Genomic DNA, 25,586 nt, shown 5'->3' on the forward strand with positions numbered 1-25,586 from the left:
TGTTCAAGAAAAACAACTGTCTCTTTGGTCTGGGCATGATGTACAAGCCCACTGAAGAAAATGGAACTGTGTGCAAGAAGCAATGGCAGGGCATGAATGAGAGCCCAAAGGAGGCTTAGTCCTGTCAGAAGTCTTGCAAGTGTTCAGGTGGCTATGACCTTCAAAAGCCTCTTTTGTATCATTCCAAATGGTTCATTGTTCATAATTTACAGGAGAATATTTTCTTTATGAAAGAAACAAACAGAAAAAAATCTCTTAGGAAGTACTTCTAAGAAACAAGTACTGAAAAGAGAACTTAAAATTTATCAGAATGATCCTAGGAACGTGATGGGGTTTCTACAAAACAGAAAATCTTAAAGTGCCTGAAAATATTAGAACAACGTCTTACAAGATTGATATTCTTGTAAATAAATGGCACTTGCCAAAACTGAGATCCAAGGGATGCGAAGCTATTTTGATAAATAGTCTTCAGTTTATACAAGCAGAAATTAGAGTTGATTTAATGTGAACTATGGCAAGAACAAAAAAAATTTAATTACTCCATCCTTTGTATTTATGGTGCAAAAATATGATTATCTTAGAAAAATTTAGAAACCTCAAAATTATATTGATGAGTAACAATACTCAATACTGGCACATGAAAAAAACCAACCCCCAAACCAAGCTCATTGTGCTATTTTAGACACACAGAAGACAGGATCAGTTGCTAAGACAAGTATTTTGGAAAAATTCAAGTCAAGAAATAGTTTAAATATTGCTGCTCAGTATACAGGGGCAACATTTGAACCTGAAAAGGGAAGCAATAGCATTTTAAAGACAGAAGGACAGTGAAAATCTTACAGGTTTACTTACAACACTCAGGGTTTTAAAGTTGTTTCAATAACCAACATTTTGTTCCCTATTGTACACCATGACAGGCAGCAGGTGGAACACAGTGGCCTCAAATTTCAGTTGTTTGATTCTTCTAACACTTTTGGTACAAAAATGCACCTTCTGCCATTACTAAAATTGCTCATTAGAAAGCAGGTGATTTAAATTGGATGAATGAACTTCGTAAAACAAACCAGCCCCACAAAATACTTAAAAAGAGCACATAGAAATGGACAAAACCAGCCAGCTCCAGTATAGCCTGCATTTATGAAAAAAATGAGATGAGATACTATCTGCATTGCTTAAAAGTAGTAAAAGGGTATTTACCAGATAGAGGAAGGATTTAGTAAGTATTACCTCCCCCTATCTCTTCAATGCCATTTTAGAGAAAATTGAGAAAAACCTATCTCAAACTAAAAGTGGTGTTCTATTGAATAACATAACCACTGGGCACTGAGTTGTCACAATTAGTGTTTTGAAAAAGTTACTACTAAGGAATATTAATATTTTATATATTCCACTTATTTCAGTGAAGAACTGGAATGGGGATACAGTTACAGCTGAAAAGAGAGCTTTTTAATTTAAATAGATCCTAACTACAAACATGTCATATTGCAAGCTTAGGTTTATTTCCACACAAAGAAGTACTCAAGGCTTTTTGCAACCTATTGTTAGCATTTTTAAATATGTAAGGAAAAATCTGTTTTTTATTTCTCTTAAAGTTTCCCAGCAACATTTTTTCCTTCTCCTATGTTTTTTTCCTTAAGGATATTGGTGACCACTGATTACAAAAAGGAATGAAGTAACTGCTATAAGTTTTAGAAATGCAGTGTACTGCCAACCCCCAAACTCATCTCATGTTTTGTGCTGACTTCAACAGTTACAAATTTATTTTTTCCCATTGCTATGTTTTTCCAACTATAAACTTTTATGGTTTATTTAAAAAAAAACACATCAGTAAGTCAGAAGCTTGGGGTTTCTTCCTTGTATATGATCAAAATGAGCCACCAGCTATAAAGATTCATCACAGCAACTAAGAGTGAAGCAATTTTATAAATTCATTACATTCTTTTATTTCATTGAAAGGTTAAAATAATGCTGTGGTGAGTTTCAGTAGTCTCTTTTCTTTCAAATCACTGAATAAAATAGAAAAAGTTTTAAATTCCTGAACATCAATGTGTTTTTTGAGTCACAGAAAATATTTTCATCAGGAATAAATTAAATAAGGGATCCAACTTCAACATGACCCTTCCCTAAATAACAGAGTAAAACAGGAAGCATATGAAAATGAGCATTAATAATAATATAAGAGAAAACTAAAAGAATTTCAGGGTGCTAAAGATAATAAAAGGAGAGTATTGTATATGTAGGTGGCCCATCCTGAGCAAGGGAGGATAGCTCACGTACTGTAAGGAAAAAAATCACTTTCATCCACGTAATGGGTACACAGAGCCACGCAGAAGATGTAGGCTTTCCAACATTTGTTTGTGGCATTTCTCACCATCAATTTATAATTGCAGACAGCAGAACATATCACAGATTGCTGTCTTGCAAGGAACATCATGTTATTCCTTTAATACTGTTTAAGAAGACAACATCAACATATAGCGCATACACATAAATAAGTACCCAAATACAAACATATGTAAAACACTCTAAGATGTATCTGAAACCACTTTGAAATAATAAAATAGGAGGGTCATGTTACAATTAACTGTGTTTTTGTTAATATTTTGGGGGAAGGATCCAGATAATTTTTTTGGATGGGGATGGGTCAGAGTATGTGTTAATGACAACAGAAATAAAAATCTATAAATGTACTCCTTATGCACAAGTTCCCCAAATCTCATGAGCTCAGTATTCATCACACCAAGACCTATCAGTCTATTTTGTCCAAAATATAGAAACATTGTGTCAAACATGCTTCAAAAATAAGAAAAACTCCGATACTGTCCACTTGCACCATTTCCATCTTTTTAGTCAACGTTTTCTCTGTTTTACTCCAAATCACAGCAAGAAAAAAAGCAAACTCCCAAACTGCATGACTGCTGTACGTGTTGTTTGAACCATCATAACTTGGCAACTCATCACTAGCTAGCAGTCACCCTACAAATAATCCTGACTTAAAGTTCTACTTTGAGAGATCTCAGAGCCAAAAGCTCTCAAAGAGCCAACAAAGTTGGCGTAAAAACACATTGCCTTCTCTCTAATCTTGTTTAGAATACATGAAATGAGAGAACAAAAAAATTATATACGTCCATTTGAAGCAGAATTGATTTTATATGTTTTTTAAGCCTGACTGTCATCTTCAATCACATTTTATAACCACACACACTATATACCCTTCTGAACAACTTCCAAGGTCCTTCGGGTTTGCTAACTTCGATCAGGAGTAAGAGACTGGTTCTGTCTGGAGAAAAGAGGGCTTAGGGAAATACTAAGAGTAGTTTTGCACTATCAGAGAGAAGGCAAAGCACAGCTCTTGATGGAGGTGCATCCTCAGAAGGATGACAAAGTCTGGCAGATACAGGAACTGACAAATAAAAGAAGTTGTGTAAACTCTGTCCTTGATGCCTTTCAAAATTAACTGAACAAAAACCTGTTCTAAACAGGTTCACCCTGCTTTGAGCAGCAAGTTGGACTACATGGCCTGCATGATATCCTGACTATAATCGTAGAGTAACTTCAGAAGGTGGTTTAGACAATGCTCTACATTAGCAGCAGCTCTTTAAAATCAGTGCACTCTTTCCCCTGCTCTGACAAGCTAGGTCATACCCACCATTAAACTGGCTCAGTGAAAGCTATAAGGCTTTTCTATTCACCTGTTTTGTTTTGCCCTTACACAGACATAAGATGACATTTTCAAAAGGTATGATGGAAATCCAATATTTTATGGTCTCTATGAACTGTGATCATAAAAAGTGACTTCAACTCCTCTTTCTATACTTACATACCAACTCCCAAACTTCTGCTCTTAGGCTGACCAATCCCAGGCATTTGACTACTTAACTTAACAATTTGTTTATTTATTTTTCAAGATGTCCTCTTCATATTCTTTCAGCCTTTCTTCAAGCATTACACTTCAGGCATTTTCAAAGTTGATTTAAGGAACAGATGCTGGTCCCCCTGTTTCAGCACATTTCATGTATTTAAATGGCCTTTCAGACAGAACTGGAAAATCTATAAGCCACTTTCAGTACCACAGATTCTATTATATTAATGTATGCATTAATTTTAAGCCCCTTCTGAGACTTAGAGCAGAGCCATAATACTGATAGCTAGGTTTCTCCTCACACCATTCATTCCTGCAGGAAGAAGGGAATTTAAAAAAAAAATAGTACTTTTGTACTAATCCTTTTGCATCTCACACTTTGGAAGTAATTCCATAAGGCACACTTGTTCTTATACACTTCTTCAGTACCATTATTAAAAGATCCTTACTCTATTGCATTTCTACTTAATATGGCAGTAGATTAGAAAACTGAATTAGTGAACCAATTACAAAATTACAATTACAATTATTTTTTTTTAATACTTTGTATCAGTACAGGGCTCCAGGAATGCTGCTGCCTTAACTCATGGGATTCTTGGTGTCCACAGAAGGGAGGTTTAGATCAGTGTTTGAAAAGAAAGTCTTTTGAGGAAGAAAAAACCAAACAAACAGATTTCTTTCAGCTGTATCAAATTGCTTAAAAGTTTATTTTCCCTATTGCTTGTCATCTAATAGGTACAGTTTGAGTTGTTACAAAAATCTGTTGTAACCACTACAAACAAACCTGATGCCAACCTAAATTCAGAGCCCTCTTTTTTCACTGAAGATTTCCTTGAATAATTTCCACTGGAAAATTTCAGCAAAGTACGGGGGGAAAGATTTGCCCCTCTACAAATAACAAGCTATGAAGAACAGGGATCAGCCAAGATTTTATGGAGAATCCATGCCAGAGGCTCCAGGCTTCCACATTCATTTCACACATCCAATGACTCTTGCTCAAGACACTAAGCAACAGAACAGGGCTCAGGTGGCAGCTTGCCATTAGATATAAAATAATAAAAAGGTATTTTAATTATTAGTCATTGCTGTTTACTCTATCTCTACTCTCCTTGAAGGAGACCAGTCTGCAATAAGACATCTTGATAAACAATAAAATCCACACTGTACAACTCATTTAACTGACTTGCCATGCCTATGGGATAGGCAGGCATACAGTACTTACAGATGAAGCAGATACTGGCAACTTGCTCTGCTCTCAGTGTGAATTATTCACATAAACACAGGAAGACTAAACATGGATACCACCAGACCTATAATGCCTCCAGGACTTCCACTCACATATGAGAATCAGTAACATTACCAGAGGAAGAGTTTGCTTATTACCAGCAATTGGTTTCTGTGCAAAACCCAGTCTAAGGAATACCCATGTAAGAGATTAACTGATCCTCTCAGATCCTAAAAATTAGCAAGCTTCACTGCCCATGCTAAAGTGGTTTAGAGAAATCTATATATTGATTTATTATGACCATAAAAGATCCTTCGGTCTGCCTGGAGGATGTAGGATTTTCACTGTATCATCTAGCAGAGGAGACAAGATGCTGTCCCACTGAAGATGGAAGATGTTGAACTTTCAAGACAGAGATAATATAACATAAGGATTTACTAGAATTCAGCAAGCAGAGATGCCATGTCCAAAGCAGATGCATGAAACCAGATCTTCAGCTGAGCAAAGGCTGGCCAGATCCACCTTTCTGGCCTACTAGTGAGCAATCTTGTGTCCCAGCTGGGCAGGCAATCTGGAGACACAGGTCTGAATGCCATCAGAATTGGATCCTGAGATCGTGATCAGAAGTGTAAGAAGCCACATTTAAATATATAGCAAAGGGAATGCTTTCACTTTTGTCCCCAAAAAATACACCATCATTTAAATAAACACTCAAAAGTCTTTAAACAATTGTTTAAATAAAGTCTGACATGCACAACCATGAGCAAATGATGTAATTTGTTATTCTTCTCCCCACTTGTGCTAGAAGAACTGCTTATTGTTCAACTCACCCTCATAAATCAACCCTTCTAGCACAGGTATTGACCCATGCTCTCTCATTTCAGATGCTTAACCCTGTTTGTTGTGTGAAACTGACACCATTCTTTCTAAACAGCTCCAGATAAACTAAAAAAGTTCAATTTTTTTAAATTTTATTATTTTTATTTTTTTACTTTACAAAGTAAAGCTCAGCAGAAACTCAACAACTATTTTAAGAGACAATGTGCTTTCCCAGTTTCTTTCCACCACATACGGGCTAACAATTATGGTTAACTCAATGGTTATACCATCCCATGACTATCTGTCTACACATTCCTCGGAGTATGAATTCAAGCAAGAGACAAATTTTTAATGCCAGAAGAACTCAGACAACTCCATCTAACAGGTAAATGTGTCATTTCTGAAGCTGACCAGACTTTCTGCAGAAGTTCTATCTGAGGATGAAGAAAAATTCTCTACTGGCATTCAAAGGACTTGTGGTAATATTAGTACAATCATTCCCTCCCTTCCCCTCACCCTCACTTCTATTTGGATTGCTAACTTCACTGCAGCTTCTGCATAGCTGTGCTTCAGGATCATGTTTCAGGATGCAATTAGCCTTATAAAAAAACGAAGGGAAAATGCTCCAGTCGTTTTATTTTTCCATGCATGAGCTACAGCTTATGGTGAAATCAGTGCTGTAAGTGTACGAAAGAAAAACTTTCCATGCTAAAACTTCAACAAAAGGGTATACGGAAAGGAGGAGGTTAAGAAAACATGAACTGAAGAGAGAGGTTTTAATTTTAGTGAATGTTTTGCTGTTAAAGTTACACTCACCAAAATACATTATCTCTGTAAAATAATAAATGTACATTAAAATCATGCCACCAAGAAACGAAACTTCTAAAGACATAAACCAGTACTGATCAAAATACGCATTTTTTGTGTCTTTTGAAAAGACTCTATTTTCTTTATGAAACTGTAAGTACTTAAAGAGAATTTCCAGCTGTGCCTTGTCAGCCTCCGGACCGACCATATTGTGCTGCTTTTCATTTTCCTGAAGTGAGCTTTTTAGTTCTCCGAGTAACAGTATTAGCTGATTCTCTGCACACAGAGCAGAACAGCGCTTTGTCCCCAGGGGAAGAAGCTATTTCAGACTTAACTAAGGAATCATCTAACATGTTTCAACAATCCCTACTCTTTCTCTGTTTGTTTTAAAGATATCACTGTGATTTTATTCCATTTGCAACTGGAGACTAAATGACACCAAGCAGAATCTGCTGTTAGGTTAGATTCCAAGGTAAAATGTTTTGCATTTTAAATTACTGCTTAAAGCATGGTGTTGAATGGCTTTAAACTACATGTTAACTTTGCAAATATGTTTGAAATAATATCAGCTCTATTTAGCAATACTGAACAGAACTGCTTTTCTAGATAAAGTATGCAATACCAGTTGATCTGCTTTTTGTTTGGTATGAATGTTTGCCACGCACTTGAAGCTTAAACTAACTGAAAGTGACATTAGTTCTGCTGGTACGGCTAAATGTACCCATTTCTATGCAATAAATATAAAGAAGAGCATGTGAAAAATCTTGGTAAATCGAGTTAACCCCTGTGTACCATGAGAAATAACCTTGATATCTTAGAAACATGTTTGAATTTAGACTGCATAGATAAAGGTAGATTATTTAATAAATTCGGATACTCTTGGTATTTCTGAAGGATCACTGCTTTAAAAATTAACTATTTCTGCTAACATAATTGCAAAATGACAGATGCTGAACTTATTGAAGAGAAACATTTTGAAAGCTGCAAACTATTGAACACATTGCCTGGTAAAAGTAATAAAGATGCTTACACATACTATGCACAATATAAATATTTATGGGCAAAATGAAAAAGCAGAGCAGCCATGTTGAGAGTATCTGACAACATAAAGATTTAATAATTTCATTATATTATCTCTCTATAATTTATTTTGATCTGTAACCATTATTACAAAAGTCATGTGAGTATAATAGGTTGAATTTTTCACCAATTAAAAATGGGCTGGCACTATACTAAATTTAAGTTCCTGATTGATAATCTGAGGACTTGAGCCATGGTCAATAAAGACCCAATGCATTCAAGGCCTTTTTCAGGTATGACATTCACAAATTGGGCCTTAAAAGGTGAGACAGCGCTTATTTAATAAGTCAAGGCAAGAAATCTAGAAACATAGCTCAATATTTTGCATGGAAGGAACATAATTTGATTGAAAGCAGCAGTATTAAGTTTTCAATATGGAAATTTAACTGAGTGTGAAATATATATTAATATATGTACATATATGAACACATCTATGATTAGTTTATTAAGAGATTATTTGGGAGGGTTGCTTTCTGTTTGTTAAGTTGGGTTTTTTTAAGTTGCAATTATAAAGTATTTATGAAAAGGAGTTTTACTTTAAAGTAACATTATTTGCTACAGAGTTCTACTCTATATTGAAGTTAACAAAACCCTGAAACATAGTTTGTACATTAAATGTAATTTACTTCACCCTGTGTTATTCCTTACTTTTAAAAATACATGCATAGAGAATGCAAAAGTACTTCAGCCATGCCTTTATAAGCCTCTGGTCACAGGAAGAATTGGTAAAACATTAAAAAAAGCACAAATGTAATGTAGCAGCACTGTAACTACGTAGTCATGGTACATTATAAAGTATACTGTAAAAATGTGACCATAATTAAGATGTCACTAACTCAAGAGAATGAATACTTCAAGACTTTTCTTTGTATATGCACTTTTCCCTAGGGGCACTTTGTGTGTTTCATTCAAACTTGTGGAACAGAAGTGTACTGTGTAATTTTATAGCCAGTCATTTCCCTGCAAGTTAGAAACCAGAGCCATGAGGTCATTGCTCCTGCAAACTCAAGTACTAAGATACAGGCATTTTCTGAGAAAGAACAGACATCCTCAATGCAGAGTACAAGCTCCTGCATCTATATGACATGTTAACTAATTGATGTAAGTAAAAGGCCAGTATAAACACTATGTATCATTTTGGTATAACTGATTTCTAATGAGTAAAAAGCAGTTAACTAAAGCGTGGATTAATTTCAGAGCCCTGCTATTACATGAGACATTGAGTGGCTTTGTATGAGACTTGCATCTGAAATTCTTTTTGTGTAGGAATAAAAGATCAGCTTAGCTTAACAAAATACTGCAAATATATATATGTTTTCTACAATTAATGAGTTGATCACAGAGACTGCAACATTAGAAAAAAGTAAAATCTTACTGTTTTAAGCTTATTTACTGCCAACTTCCAATTTAAAAACAGAATATGAGAATTATGCTCTGGAAAGCATGAAAAATATTATAGTCATGTGCTTTATATGTTAAAGTTAGCTGACTTGTACAAAAAACTTAAATTATATATAAATATAAATTGCCAAGATGCACAAACTTTTAAAAAACATCTGATTCCAGCAAAAACACAGTTCAAGTTCCTTCAAGACATAATATTATCCTGTATTTATACAATATAAGTTACTATAATAAGACTGATTCAAAAGTAAAAGATAAAAGCCTGACAAATGAACTTTTACAGAAAGCACATTTTAATCCCCTCAAGACTTCCTTAGAGAAAAACCATAGCTATACTATGAGCCTTGTTTTGGAAAAAACCCCTAAGTGCTCTAAGTCTCAATTCTTCACTAATTCTCACCACCACAAGAGTGTGATATGAGTGTCTTCAAGAGCTGCTGTTTCAGTTAAAATTGGCCTTTACTTTTTGAAAGAATTTTGCCTGGAGAGCTCTGACAAATCATTAATAACTGTGGACATGCATAGGCTTATTTCCACACTAGTATTATAAGCCATTTCTGGATATGCTTTCTATGCAGTCCTGAACCTTTACTGCTCTGTTTTGGAATGCCACCTATTGGTGACAATAAAGGTAATTTTTCTGCCAAGAGCACAAGAAGGTTTAAGATATACAGTGATTCTGATTTTCTTATAAAGTAAATGCACACATTATAGATCAATCTTCTCAGACTCCCTGGGCTTCATAAAAACTTCTGCTAGAAAAGCAGATGTGGGATGTAACAAACAGTGCTATTGTGATCAAACTTCCAAAGGTCCTCAACTGCAGAACCAGAAAGATTCTGTTAAAGAAGAGGATTTCCAGAAACAGAAGCAAAAGTGACACCTCTTTTCATCTCTGGTGAAAAATACCTTGCAGAGAAATGACAATATATGACAGCATATAAGAAATGAACTGGGCATTTTCCTATTACTTTGCCATTCCCATGTTTAGAAGTTACAACAACCTGGGAAAATATTAACAATCAAAAACATGAAGAAAACCTTTACTGCTCTCAAGATCTCCCTTGCTGGAAGCATTAACAGCTACTAAAGTACAAATGCCCAGTGGCACTGCAGTTAAATGCAGCCCCAAATAGGAACGTAGCACCTATGGGAATTTGGGTGCTGCCCACCAAGGCAGAGAACCACAACACTCCAATTGCTTGCTTTACCTCTCACAGGGCAATTTCTTTCCTAAGGGGTAGCTTGGTTATACCAAACACACAGTGGTCCACCTGCTTTAGGGCACCATGTGACTCACCTAATCCTAAAAGCTCTCTAATTTTCCTCTTTTTTCCCCATTACAGGATACTCTGAAATATGCAGGCTACATCGTTACTCTACTGTTTCCTCCTTGTCTCTCTTTGCACTGATTTTTCTCAAAATGAAGCCAGTGCACCTCTCAGGAGGCAGAGGAGAAGAATGCGCCACCGAGGAGTGAGGGGGAACTCCTCAGCAGGGCACAGGTCCCCAAGAGAGCCAAGGATGAAGCTTCCAGCTCCTGTTGCTGTGCTGCCCAGCATACCTCTTATTAATATTGATGACAGTGTGATGGGAGTATTTGACTCTCTCATAGGTTTGGGTGGACATGAATCCAGTTACAGTGTCTTACCAGGTAAGAAAAAAACCCTCTTCACTGCGAGTGGCGCCATTTTTCTCTTAATTTCTAATGAAACTTCTAAACTCAAGAAAGCTTTATTTTAGCTCTACTTGCAACATAGATTGAAATAAAAACCAATTACCCTTTTGCTTTCATAATAATTTGTTGCTTTTATAATAATTTTGTTGCTTTTATAATAATTTTGTGGTTTAAATATGGAGCTCTTAAATTATGTCAAAGATTTATAGAGAATGCTGCTCTGCCAGGTAACAGTCATATTTTCTACATTCTCATTTCATTTTAAATATTGGGATATTTTCATAATTTCAAATGTGTAGCAAATTTGAAGGCCAGGCAAGAATTTCTTGCTCAATATATCTCTTAAGTCCATTAACATTTCACTGAAGCCCTGATACAAATAACATCCATGTTATTTTAAATGGATTTAAGTTTTTGTCTTATTTTTGTAAAGCAGAATCCAAGCTACAATACAAACTACATGCAATATTTGAGCAGTAATTATTTTGTAACTATTATTATGTATTAAGTACATAATTACAGGTATTAAGTATAATTAGGTATTAAGTAACAGACTTTAAAATAGTTGCAGTATGAAGCTTACATTAGAAACAAGACCCTTATGATGAACTGATCTAGGAGAGGAAAATCCCACTTGTTCAGCACAAGATCACTCTTCTGCTCCCAAGAACCCATATTTATTTAAAAGAAGATGAATAGTATTATTTATATAAAACTTGCATTTTTGGTGATCTAGAGGTTTTCACAGTTCTGCATTCACATGTAGTTCATGTTTTTTAAAGAGGAAGAGGATTTGATATCTTAAGAAACAAACAAAAAGTATAATTTCATTGTCTTTACTGAAATCTGCCACTGTAATCCTACCAGGCCTCCTCCATAAAACCATGACTAGACAGGGATTGAGAACTGAGAGTTGCCGAGTGTATCTTTGGTCCTCAGTGAAGTCAACAACAAGAGAACTCTTGCATGAGGATGCTTGTGATTTATGTTCAAACCCCAGTTATTAACCAATTGAAAACTGTTGGGGTGCTATAACATTTTATTTCTTTTCATTGAAAGATTCAAAGGTTGAAGAAAAGACACTGGGATGTTGTCAGGAAGCCAATACAAAGCCATGTGCACTCTATGGTTAATAAAGACATAGACACTTCCATTCCAGCACCAAGAGCTCACCCACTGAGTAAAATCCTCATCTGTCATTTTATGAATTTTATTTAAAAAATAAGAATGCCCTGATCATCACTGTTCTTAATTAAATTGGAAATAATCTATTTTTATAAGTAAAAAGTTAAGCCTTTTTGTGTGTCACACAAGACATGACCACTAGGTTCACGGATCTCAACTTCCATGGAAAAACATATTTTAGTCACATTTTCTTAAAAAATGCTATTTGTTCTGAGTTCTTACCTTCAGAAAGGCTGAACCATTTCAAGTATTTTTAGAGAAAGGGGTTTTAATGGCAAAACTAGCAAAACTCTTAACTACAGCATTTCTAGTGTGTACCACATTATTATTCTCATGACACATACTACTAGTGCCAAGCTTGTAATTTAAAAATACTTTTTAAATCAAAGAGAGGAAAATATCACATAAATAGCATACGCTTCACGTAAGGTATTCATGTCATGCTGAAATAATGCATGGTTCTCCCCCTCCCCTCCCCACCCCATTTGTTTCTTTCTATCTGTACTGACATCCAAAAGCTGAGCTAAAACCACTGAAATCATTTCATTTGGAACTTCATGCTGAATTTACACCATATTTCCAAAGGTTAAAAGTCCTGTGCTCATCTGCCAAAGACTTGAACCACAAGGTATTTTTTAGTCTAGCTTTTAAAGTTCAAAATTTTTTCAAGTCCATGTCAGATTTGGAAAAAAACAGAGCCTGTTAAATAATAGAACATTACTATTAATCATGCTTCAGAACAGAAGAAAATGAAATCCAAAATTTCATTATCATTCTCCTAGCTACCTATTTTGCTCTCAGAAGCCTTAAAACAATTTATGGAACATCATGTGCAGGATGAAAACAAACACTTCAAAAGTTTAACAGTAACTGCTTGTATCTCCTTCCTCTATATGAAAATCAGGTGAATTATTTAAATGAATTGAAGCAGTTCACCACAACATCAGATAATCTGCAGTTGTGTGTCCTTTACAGAGGACAGCCTGCCCATTCAGTGCAGGTGAGGATGAGCACAGTTGCCCTCTTCCTCCCTTCTCCCTGCTGGTACCACCATGCTCAAGTTAAGCAGTGGAGAGGAAGCTGAAGGAGCACAACACCACAGCCTGGACTCTGTCTCGTAAGGGTTATGTGAATCCAGTAGAGTGCCAAATAGCAGCTCTGCAAGGCAATGAACAGGTACTTCTTTGCCCTTGAGCACACACACTTGGCCTCTCTTTTTAAGGAACTCTCAGGGTCACAGAAAACAAGATGATTTGTGTAAAGAAGTTTGCAGAGGCCAAAGCCTGATAAACCCTATCTTTACCTCATTCAGCCAGGATTTGCACCAACTTCAGATACCATGTAGTAGTGAAATCAAAACAAAGAATTTAAGGAAGCATAGAAGAATTTCCATCTCAAGCCAGATATGTTTTCCCAGAACAGCTGATCGTTTATTGTTTAGCATGAGAAAATGTAGTGTTCTTTTTTTATTTCCTTTGGTGATTATTTGAAAGAAATATTGTGGCTTCCTGGCAAGCACATAAAAAACAGAAGTCAGGATCCAGCAAACAGTTGGATTACAGATACCTGGGTAGAATGAAAAGGGACTTACAGCCAACTAACATTTGGTCTGGGCTAACTCATCTCCTCTTTCAGTTAATGTGGCTTGAGTTGATTAGAGAATGACTTTATGTAGCTGAAAAGATGCATCCATATCCTGGACCTTTGCAAAAACAAGATGAAACTGTTTGAAAAAACAATTTGGCCTCCTTTCCATCCTGAGAGTAACTTATATCAAATGAGCATTTTTAAAAATCTAAGGAATACAGATGAGCATCCAAACTGGATGAGTCTGATAACTAATTTTTATTCTAGAAAACAGGTTCATATCCAATGGTTTTTAAACAGAAGGGCAAAGAAATACCTTTGTTAGGAAGCTGAAAGTAGGACTGCCTTGAAGGACTTTGCAAAATGCCTCATTTTGAGTCAGGTATTAATTCCAGAGAGATTTCAATCTAGATATTTACAATTGTCTTGACAGGATATTTAGTGACTATCCTGAATACTCTTCCCCTTAAAACTGAACAACCAAACATGGAGCAGGGCGGAGTGTGGGAAAACAAACCCTGAAAACAATCCCTCCAAAGACAATTTGTCTGTTGCAAATGAAAGCCTCTTGCATGAAAACTCAGTTGAGATAAGATTTTTCCACTGTAGTAAACAATTATCATCTAAGAGAGGAAATCAAACCACATGGGAAAAGAGGAATTTTTATTTTACTTTTCTTATTCACAGGAAAGTACAAAGTGACTTAGAAGTGGCCTTTCAGCTTGAAACTAACACTTCAGCAATGTATTCTGACATTAATTAAAAAAGGGAAGGGAAGGTGTGCAGGGAAAACACATTCTTACCAAATTCAGAGGTACACTCAAAAATAGGAAGAGATTTGCATGGAATGAAGAGTATCAACCTTGCCTTTCCTTCTTTCAAAAGGCTGGGGAAAAAAGCATGGTAACAGGCAATGTTTATCCTGGGGAGGACGAGAACTGGATGAGAACTGCCCAGGGAAACTTGCTGAGGTAGACTCCATCATTGGAAGGAAAGACAGACTTTGAGTAGTTTCCTTCCCAAGTCTTTCTGCTCTAAAAAGAACTCGTCTACTCAATATCTAAGTATAGCTTACAATATAAATATCTCCTATATTTCTTTAATTTTTTACTGGTACATTGGGGAATTTTTTTTGTTTTTTTCTTTGTTTGTTCTTTGGTTTTTTTTGTTTTGTGACTCATGTCCAGAAACTTTGGAGATGAAGTATTTATTATCATAAGTTGTTGAAGCTTGCTCCTTTCCTAGCAAAGATGCTTTTTTCAAGCTACAGGCAAAGAGATGTTTCCTATCTTACCAGTCATTACAGAATGGCCTTTACTTCCATTTAGCCTATATATGGTCACTGTGAATTGAATATTGTTATCTTCCTGGTTCCACCAAGTCTTAACAAAACTTTCTCATTAATGTGCAAAATAATAGAAAAGGTGCCTAGTGCACAAGAGAAAAACAGGGGAGCCTGGAAAAAAATATTCTCAATTTCTGCATAATTTATTTAAACTCTGTTGTGATGAAAACTTTTGCCTCTTTCTCAACTGTATCTATGCACAGCTTTCATTGAGATCTGGGATTTCTGCTTCCCATTTCTAAGGATGGAGAAGAAAGAGAAGCTGCCATGCAAAAGACCCTCAGAATCCAACCATTTAGATATAATTTTCCCATTTTAGGAATATCTCTGAGCTTGACTAATTCAAGACTGTTTCCAGAAGACAGTTGGTAAGGGTCCTCATCAGCTGGCTAGGAAGAGGGGAAATGAATTGTTATGATGACTGCCTGAAACAGGGGGAGCAGACAGAGAGACAGAGACCCATACTCAGTTTTCACTGTGATGCTGTAAGGAGGTAACTGCTGCATAGACACTGTGTGCCTCCCCCTTGATTGCCTTCACAGCTAAGAGGTCAAGAACCAAACAGGGACTGAAGACTAAGCTGAAGAAAATACAGCAACAAAACTTAAGGGATAAGGATAAGATACTTAGAATAGGGTGTATTTTGCATATTTCCAAAGGGACAGCAAAGTAGTAGCACTTCTTTCAAAGTTGTACATAAACAATATTGGTTTTATTTCAGTTTAAGCTATTCAAATGCAATTTTCTATTTTGTTTTCTTAGGAAAGAAGGGGCATTGCACAGCTAATGGGATGATTATGTATGATAAAGCTGTTTGGTCTCCCAAGCCCTGTGTTACCTGTCTCTGTTCAAAAGGAGAAGTGATATGTGATACAACCATGTGCCACCCTCTGAAATGTCCCAAAACTATAATACCTGAAGGAGAATGCTGCCCGGTTTGTTCTGATACTGGTACAGTACATGATAATATTTTTACTATATTAAACATATCTCATAGAATACCTAACAAAAATGCTACATTTATCAGAGATTACAAGGTTCACACTTCACATGTTATAGAGAAAACAAGTCCTGATTTACATGATCAGAGGTCTTCATAATTTCTATTCAATTACTTTCAGCTTCTTACAGCATACAGGCTGCTAGATGGCTTTGATATAATATTTAAAGAAAAGATGATGTTCAGTCTGCAATACTAAAGATAATGACATTCTTCCCCCCCCCGACCCCCATTCTGCTTCTTCCCTCCTGGTTACACTTTACATTCCACTTATATTTACAAATAATCAATAGCTTGTAGCCATTATTAATGTATTAGACACACATAAAAAACCTCATACAGTTCCACAGACTGATACATCTTTGTTAGTAAACTCACAAGAGAGACAACAAAACTATTTTGCTTTCTTCTTCATAAGAACATAAAATCAGTATCTTTATAAAGAAAAGGAATGGAGTAGATGAAGAAATGAGATTTCCTCCCCCTACTCTGCCAACTCTTCCTCTAAGTTTGCCAAGTACTGAACGTAGCCTCCTCTTATCATAAAAATATTATTTAGCCTCATATGTGCACATATGTGACACACACAGATGCACTGAGAAACAACATAGAAAATAATTGTAGAAGCAGCAGCCATGTTGCCTGAAAGCTTTAAAATCTCTTAAAAATTAATTGTTCTGTTGTAGGAGGAAAAGCTGTGTTTTGGTAAAGGAATTGACATATTTCTCTTCTTACAGAGAAATATGCTTAGTTCCCCACTTGCAGCCTCTTACACAGAACAAGTCTTAACCTTTATGAATCTTAACCTTTATGAATTTTATTCAGCTTACTTTCCTCTCACTCCCAGACACATTCTTTTTCCTGTTTTAGACATTTCCATCAACACAATAAACACAACAAACAAAAAACCACAATTAAGATATTAGTTCAAAAAGGAAGATAATGAGGGCTATATTAACTTTTCCCACTTTTTTTCTTGAGTTGCAGTAAACCATATCTACCTACAGACTGGTCTGTACCCTTGGCTCAGTCATTTCTCAAAGTATGCCACGTAGCAATAGAAGACTACATTTTCATTCTTTCAAGTCATATTGTAAGGAGTATCTTCTATAGATACCAGATTTTACTATGTGAAGGGAAAAATGTTTACTAAAACTTTAGTTTCATGTCCCAACTTTTTTTTGTTGTTGTCATTTTCTCTGGTTGGCCTCCTCCTTAGATTCAAGTATTATTTCACTGGATGACATAAGCGAGTTGTCTGGTGATTCTCCAGAACCCAATGATCTTGACAACACCAATTTATTGTCACCACCAACTACTGGAAAAGATGAAAAGCTTGAACCAGAAATCATAGAGATTAAAGACAAAGAAGGTCGCAAAAAAGATAAGAGAAGAAGAAGGAAAGGCAAAAAAAATCGACGGAAGTCTAAAGCCTATCACAGAGGAAAGAAGACTGTCACAAGAAAGGATGCTGCTGAAGAAGAAATACAAGATGAAAGTGATGAAGACAATGAGACTTCCAGAATGCCATCTCATGTCCCAATTCCTGTTCCACCCATAGAAGCTCCTCCTTTGCCGTCTGGATGTTCCACCTCAGACACCACAGTAAGCTGCATTAATGCCAAACTTAGACAAATACCACCAATCTCAGACCCAGATCTAACAAGTCTGGACCTTACAGGTAAATAATGGGTCTACTTTGCATGACTTTTCCCATGAAGTAACATTATCCAACCTCAAATGCAACTGACAGCACTGTTAATACTTTGTTATTCCTTATCACATAAATGTATTAATGAATTTTACAGCTAAGCCAACAAAACAAAAAATTAATGTTAAATTTGCTTACTAGTGTTTAAATACTAATATGAATATAACTACATATAATTATGGGTACAAATATTCTTATATTTTCTATGTACAATACAACACAGACGAATACTGTAATTCACACTTCAAACTGTTTTCTTGAATTCTGTCCTAGGAAATAGTATCACTGCTATCTCAGATGATGCATTCAATGGGATACCTAATTTGGAATGGATTGACCTAAGTAAAAATAATATTACCTCTCCTGGCATAGGTCCAAAAGCATTCAAAGTAAGAAAGGCTATTCTACTGTTCTGTGCCTAATTATTGCTTAAAATTTTCCCTGCTTTTCAGTGTATGGATCTAAACCAATTGCACCCACTAATTGTTACCACTGTATAATTACAAAACAGTTAAACCTGGTCTTTCAGGAAATCTCTCATCATAATCTAGAGTATCTAGAGATTTTTTAATAACATTGACCATATATTAAATGTTAAACAGTAAGAGACAGGCAACTCTCTGATATTGCATCAGTTGCGGTTGATATACTCACTCAAGCTCTTTGGTTACACATTACCTTAACTGGCACCTTTGCTATTGTTTAGCAAAAAGAAAACAATTAATTAGACTGATAAAACCATTTTTGCTGTAATTCAAATCACTGGATACTAGTGGACTGCTGCTGAAAACCATCTAAAAGTGTTTAAAGAAAATATTAATCATGATTGCACTATATGTTTAACCATTTCTTTTACATCTTGATAATCTTATTTATCTTCTTCATCCCCGTGATTAAGATCCTGAAAAAGCTGAAACGTTTGTATTTGGATGGAAATATGCTGGTACATATTCCCTCTGGACTGCCATCAACTTTGGAAGAAATAAAAATAAATGACAACCACCTTCATGCCATTGATGAAGATGGCTTACAAGGTATTACAAAAACTAATACCAATCATCTGAACAGATTAAGACAAATTAGAAAAGCAGAATGTTGAACCCAATGCATCTGTTTTGATTTAACCAGAAAAATAATTGCTTGCTTTTAAGTACCATGTCTTCAAAAGGTAACAGCAGCTGAAGGATTTGCATTACAAAGTCTTTTAAAATTATGTTTTCCCTTCTTATGCAACTGCTACTCTCCCAAAGCAGCACATAAATAAGGTTACTAAATAGAGATGGATTTGAAGTATGTAGAAGATACCTACTCTCCTGACCTGTAACCTGATCACTTTGTGTGATGAAAGTATATTAACTATTTCTAAATTGCATGAAAGTAATCAGAATTTGATGTGCATGAAAAATAAGGCAGAATGTAACTGGAATTAACTGTGACCATTTAAGGGAAACTAAGTGTGGGTTGATACAAAAAAAAAAGCAAACAAAATAACCCAGACCAAAAAAAACCCCGTTTGTGTCACAATTTGTCTGACTTTTTTTGCTTCCTTTCTTTTCCTGCTGATAGGGTCCCCCTTTAAACTGCATCAGTTTTGCAACACAGCTCACAATGGAGCAATATAAATGCCTAAGCTAAGAAAAAGAAACCTTACTTAGGCCAAGGGCTGCAAGAGCTTTTTAATTTAAAATCATCAAGCTGCTCTGTTAGGAGAAGCTATTGAAAGCTTCTGTTACAAGTTATTTGGATTAGTGCATGACTGACTTGTAATATGAAATTGTATTATTGCCTGACCAACACGGGCTGCTTCTTTGACCTGATTTTGGACGGCTGAGGAGAAGGAACAGTATAATCCACAAAGGGTTCTCAACAGAGAACAGAGCAGGTGGTTGAAAGGAGAAAAGCAGGAACGGGAGTGCATGAGCCCAAGGAAGGAGTAACAGACCCATCATCACATAAGTGCCTGGAGACCCCCCAGGCCATTGCAGCAAGGTCAGCACCCACACAATATTCCAAACATCATCTGCACATAACCATGAAGTAATAACTCCTAAAGCTGTAGAGCTATAAATAAAGCTTTAGTCAATCTCCTAAGTTCTACAAACTAACAAACAAAATACTTCTATGTTTGTGAGACAGTAAATTAAAATAATTTCACTACATTTCTTCATTGCTGTGAACTGACCTGAGTAATGTTTAAGATGATTAAATTTTAAACATGGGTTTAACAAGATATGAGATGGCAGTAACTAACAGAAATTCCAACTTTTTCTTCTCAGGTTTAAAGAACTTGGTCACCCTGGAATTAGAAGGAAATAAACTTAGTGAAGCAAATGTCAGTCCTTTGGCCTTTTATCCTTTGAAGAGTCTCTCTTATTTGCGACTGGGAAGAAATAAATTTCGAATTATCCCACAAGGTCTCCCTGCCACTCTTGAGGTAAAACCAAATCAAACAAAAGGAAAAAAAAATAATGCAAACCAAAAAGCTTCATCTTCCCAGACATTTTCGTTATTGTTTTTTTTCTATCTACTGTCTATCATCTGGTAGAGCTAAATTTAAGTTCTATACATTTATTTTTAGTTAGACTAAAAATTTTTATTCCCAAATCACTATTCCTAGGAATTTACTTATATACCAACCACTTATATGCAACTTCCATCCAAAAAACCAACAATTTCTTTTCTGCAGCTACTCCACTACCTACTCACTCATATGCTAAATTTTTCTCTTTTTCACTTCATTCCTCTCCTTGATGAAACACTGAACACCTGCAGAAAATTTTTCTACTTTCCATACGCTTTGGGAACATTTTCTTTTAAATCAACACCTAATAAATTCACAGACATTGCTTTTCAGGCTACCTACTTGCTTTTTTCTTTTCCCAAAGCCTTCCTTTGCAGGCCCTAAATTCCATTTCAGGTCCTACGTGTATTTTAGTAATTTCTCCATTTGTATTTCATATTGTACTTCTCTGACATTACAAGCCATTATCACGAACTTCATCTGTGTAAAAAACACAAATTTTATATGTTGCTAACTCACAGGGTTAAAGTTTTAAAACCATTAACATCTCATATTCCTTCAAATCTGAAAGTTTCAAAGCCCATGAGTGCCAAGCAAAAATATTAAGAAAGCAAAACTCTATATTTTTCTCACTAGTAGATTTACAAGACAAAAAAACCCAAACACCTTCTTGCAATCTCATCACTCTCACATTATACTCTCTTACACTGTACAACTTCAGACAAAGAGAAACAATGAAATTGTTTTTCAACTTGATCTTTCAAAGCAATCTGCATTCTCCCCAAATGAGAAAGCAAAACAGCTGCTTTGAAAAACTGTTTCTTGAAGTCATGCTGCAGCTACAAACTGACTCATTCAGATTCTCATTGCTTTGTCCAGAAATTAATAGATAAATAAGGAGGATAATGTGGACAACAGCTGCATTTTGAATTTTCAACGGGATAGAACTGCATATTTTGCTTTCACAGATTTTCTTTCCAAATGCACTTACAGGAGCTATACCTTGAAAATAATCAAATCGAAGAAGTCTCAGAAATTTGCTTTAACCATACAAAAAACATAAATGTCATTGTGCTAAAGCATAACAAATTAGAAGAGCACAGAATAGCACCTTTGGCTTGGATAAACCAAGAGTAAGTACAAACAATTTAAAATACATTTTATTTTCTCTCTTGAGAGAGTCTGATAATGAAATAAATATTTATACTTACTTACATTTAATTCAAAATATTTTGATTTGCTTGTTTTCTTAAGTTAATTTGTCTTAATTTCCTTTGCATAAATTATATAACCCAGGAAGTATTCAGTCAGCTTTAAAACAGAAAGATCTTGCACCCCCAGTCTGCACTGTAACAACACAAAAGTCTGTCGAATCAAGAAATGAACCTTAATTACCAATAATACTCCATACAATTATAGGATGATATAGTATAAATATATCATTATCTCACAGATAATTTAAGAATAATTTAATACTGTCCTAGCCTTATTGCCCCCTAGAATAAAAATTACAAAAGGAACTGTACAGCTGCACTGTGTAAGAGCAGACTCTAAGCAGAAAAAGCAATGAGAATGAAAGCAGCAAAAGCCAACACTGCTTTTGATTCTTCCAGTAACTGATTTTCTAAGCTATGCAGTGTGCCTTGCCATAACCTCTAACAGTTGATTTCTGGATTTGCAAAGTACTTAATCTGAAAGCCACAACATTGCTAACAGCTTCTCTGGAAGTGCTGCACATTGGAATTATTCTAAAGAAGCCATTCCCAAAACAATTCCATTTCTTCCATTTCAATGGGCTTTAGAATAAAATTTACAAATCCATATCAATGGGGTAACCACTTAAGTCTCAAGCTTATTCTGTTTTCAGTATAACTGATGACTGCAGTTCTCCAGTGCTTATCAGTAACAGATCAGTCCCTTGAGTTTCCTTGATTCAAACTGCTCCCTGTTATAATTACTGTAGATTTTTTCCCATCAAGTGAATCATTGGGCTCGATTGACAGTAACTTCAATCCTTTCGGTTCCCTGAGTAGTTATGCCTGACTATGTTCCAGAAAATGCATTCTGTTCCATTAACAGCAACAAATTTCCCTTTGAAATTTAGTTTCCTTGTAATCAATCATATTAAGCATTATTTTCTACAGCATGTGGCATTATCAATGCAGTCTGCTATGTTTTCATCTCCATTTTTTTTTCCTCCTTTAATGCAGGAACTTGGAATCAATTGATCTCTCTTACAATAAATTATATCATGTTCCCTCCTATTTGCCAAAATCTTTACTACATCTGATACTTATAGGAAATCAGATTGAAAGAATTCCTGGATATGTCTTTGGTCACATGAAGCCAGGGCTGGAGTATCTCTACCTGTCCTTCAACAAACTTACTGATGATGGCATAGATCCAGTATCATTTTTTGGAGCATACCACTCTCTGAGAGAGTTGTTTTTGGATCACAACGAATTAAAGTCTGTACCATTTGGAATTGATGAAATGCAAAAACTGCGCTACCTAAGATTGAACAATAATAAAATAAGGTAATTTCCAAGCTCTTTGTTACATTAATGGTATTAAAATAAACATCACAAGACATGCTGTGTTTTAACAACTTTTAAAGTAAATATTTAAAAAAAAAATCTGAAGGAAGAGCTAGATCCTGCATTTTCTACTGCAGTATTTCTGCATATAACAAGAGCAAAATGAGATTTCACACTTCCTCATAGTTGCTAAAAATGCTCACAAAGCTGCTGGACATCAGTTCCCTCCAGAAAATTATTCCATAATATTACTTGGGCCTCATGTCCAGCAGGGCAGCTACAACTCCACAGGCACAGTAAGGTACCAGCTTTTCTGCCCTCGAACCAAGAACCCCAAAACTGGTTACAAAATCAATGGCAGGAGTCACCAGCTGCTGCTTCTCAGCAGGCTTTGGACAGCCCCAGCTGTGAAGTTACCCATTCTCTCTAATCCTTCTGTACTGGTTACAAAGCAAAGTAATGATTGACAGTGAATTTTGTTTGGGATAGACAAATTTTCCATTCAGAAACATTTGGCAATACTTTTCCCAGGAAAATTCAGTATGTGGGATAAGTGAGTAAACAAAACAAGGAGAGAATTTTAGAAAGAATTACTTGCAGAAGACCTCAATAAGCACATTATGAGAAAATTTAAAGTACTGATTAAGATTTTCAAATCTCTAAATAATCACCATGTCTAAAATAAATTATGAAGTTATGAATTATATTGAATAATAAAAATACAATTCCTCCCACAATGTCACAGGACTGTCCCTCCGGAACGCATCTGCAGGACTCATACAAATGGTGATGACGTTCATGAGAAAAGTGAAGAGGAGGAGAATGAAGAGTCACTTTTGGAACACGTTCATCTTGAAAACAACTATATCAATACAAGACAGCTATCACCACATGTATTTCCATGCATAAGATCCTACTGCAGTATTGTTCTCAAACCGCAGATGATCAAATGAACACCCAACTTTTGTATTGCAACCCCTATTCTCTAGAAACACAGCTTTATTTATTCTCTGCTACTATCCAGTCTGCTTCTTTCTGATTTAAGCCCTTCTTACTACTGTAAGACACATCATATTATCTACTGAACTAAGGTAGCAGTGTATTTCTCAAGATAGATTAATTATAAAAATATTAGATGTAAAAATAGAAGCTCAAGATTATGTAACATTATTTCTACTGAGAGAAATTCTACAGAATAGATCCCAGACAGACCCTTCGCAAGATCAGATTTTAGAAAAGAATATAACTAAACCCCAATTTGGTCTTGTCTTATTTGATTAACTGAATTTGAAGTGCGTTAAATGGTGCCACCAGCTTTAAAATTATGGCAAATAGAAGTCCGTGAGCTATGAACATTCTATCAGTGCAAGAATTCGAATATCTCTCATATTTATGGAATTCTACAGTCCTTTCTTTCTGGTAGAAATTGATTACAGGCCACTGGTAAGTCACGATTCTTCAAGCAATTACTTTTCACTTTCTCCTAGGCTATTCTGTAAGGCATAAAAAAAAAAATGTACACTGTTTTCTTTAGTACCCTTTGTATGCTACCTAATAATTTCTTCCTCAGAATGGATTGGAACAGCAGGTGAAATGGGATTAAAAAGAAAAAGGATTAAAGGGCCTGTAGAAGCTGTAAGCAAATAAAACCTTCCAATGACACACATTAACTACCAAACTGTAATTTTATTGCCCTTATTCCAGAGGTGAAGGTTTCACCATTTCCACACACCCCAAACTACTGCCAACAGCCACACTATCTAATCAGCATAAGCAGCACACTGTTCACACAGCGTTTAACAGGAGCTTTTTTTTTAGCATATTGTAGACAGCATATACAAACAGCTGAGGTTTTGTTTTCTCTGAAGCTATAAAGAAAATAAATAAATAAAAACACATTGTTTTATCTCGAAGTTGTCTCTTCCTCAAACAAACTATTGCTTGGAAGGGACAATGATACTTCTGTGAGTCAAAATATAATGCATTTGTGTAATAAACAGTCCTAAGATGTGTGGATTGCTTTGGCTATTTTGTTTGGTAAAGTATCGGCAGCAGTCAGATCTTAGCAATTTGCTACATTTGGTAAAGAATGGTGAACAGGCTGAGTTCTTACATACTGCTTTGGGGAATTCTATTTCATTGCTTGTACACTTCCAACATTTGACTCCTTCCTTCCTTTTTGACTTCGGCTAATACTTGGGCTGATATTTCTTTGTCCTTGTCAAACAGCACTATGTTTTCAAACTACTGTTTTAAGAGACTAAAAAGCCTAAATTATTAAAATGAATAATTCTAGTTTATTGCTAAATAGCTTCCTACTTTGCAACACTGCTAAGCAGTGCTTTCAGAATCTTTACTAAGCGTTTTGAATACAGAAATTAACCCAAGGAGTTATTTCCAGATGACCAAGCAGTAATACGACCATTTTATGCATTCTTATACTAAATATAAGCAAACCCCAGTTATTGCAATTATTTTTATTCAGACAGAATAGCTATTAAAACATTCATACTTACAATACACACTAAGAAATTTCTTCTGCGTTAGCATGGGATAGCCCTGCTAAAGACTTATTGTTACCATTACCACACTTTTTTTCTCCCATATGTTCTTTTTCAATTTTAGATATCATAATGAATTTTATGCAAGTCATTCGTGTAAGATTTTTTTCCTTTGGTCAGTCAATACAATGAATATTAAGATTGCCTAAAAGTACTCTGTGGTAAGTTGTTCCTACAAGATGCACTCAATAACATAACGTGATCCAAAGCAAAGTTATGGTGCAAATATAATGGAACAGCAGTAAAACAGAGACTGAAGGAAAA

The 25,586-nt window shown here is 35.4% G+C and overlaps 2 protein-coding genes across 3 annotated transcripts in view; one reads left to right on the forward strand and one right to left on the reverse strand.

The window, feature by feature from the left end:
- Positions 1-25,586, reverse strand: part of CENPP (centromere protein P) — a 121,342-nt gene that overhangs the window by 17,613 nt on the left and 78,143 nt on the right. The gene's annotated exons all lie outside the window — the stretch shown is intronic.
- On the forward strand, positions 7,053-23,863 carry ECM2 (extracellular matrix protein 2). 2 transcript variants are annotated; one of them, XM_071755508.1, is made up of 10 exons: positions 7,053-7,185; positions 10,544-10,851; positions 15,755-15,943; positions 17,212-17,673; positions 17,977-18,092; positions 18,602-18,737; positions 19,980-20,137; positions 21,218-21,357; positions 22,435-22,761; positions 23,507-23,863. In XM_071755508.1, exons 2-10 carry the CDS (start codon positions 10,557-10,559, stop codon positions 23,712-23,714), a joined length of 2,031 nt encoding a protein of 676 aa, XP_071611609.1. In that variant the 5' UTR covers positions 7,053-7,185; positions 10,544-10,556; the 3' UTR covers positions 23,715-23,863. The 2 variants fall into 2 exon arrangements, with proteins under 2 accessions (XP_071611609.1, XP_071611608.1); XM_071755507.1 differs by having other exon boundaries at positions 15,755-15,942; positions 17,199-17,673.

This window comes from Heliangelus exortis, chromosome 12 (assembly GCF_036169615.1).
Source record: "Heliangelus exortis chromosome 12, bHelExo1.hap1, whole genome shotgun sequence".
Classification (NCBI taxonomy): domain Eukaryota; kingdom Metazoa; phylum Chordata; class Aves; order Apodiformes; family Trochilidae; genus Heliangelus; species Heliangelus exortis.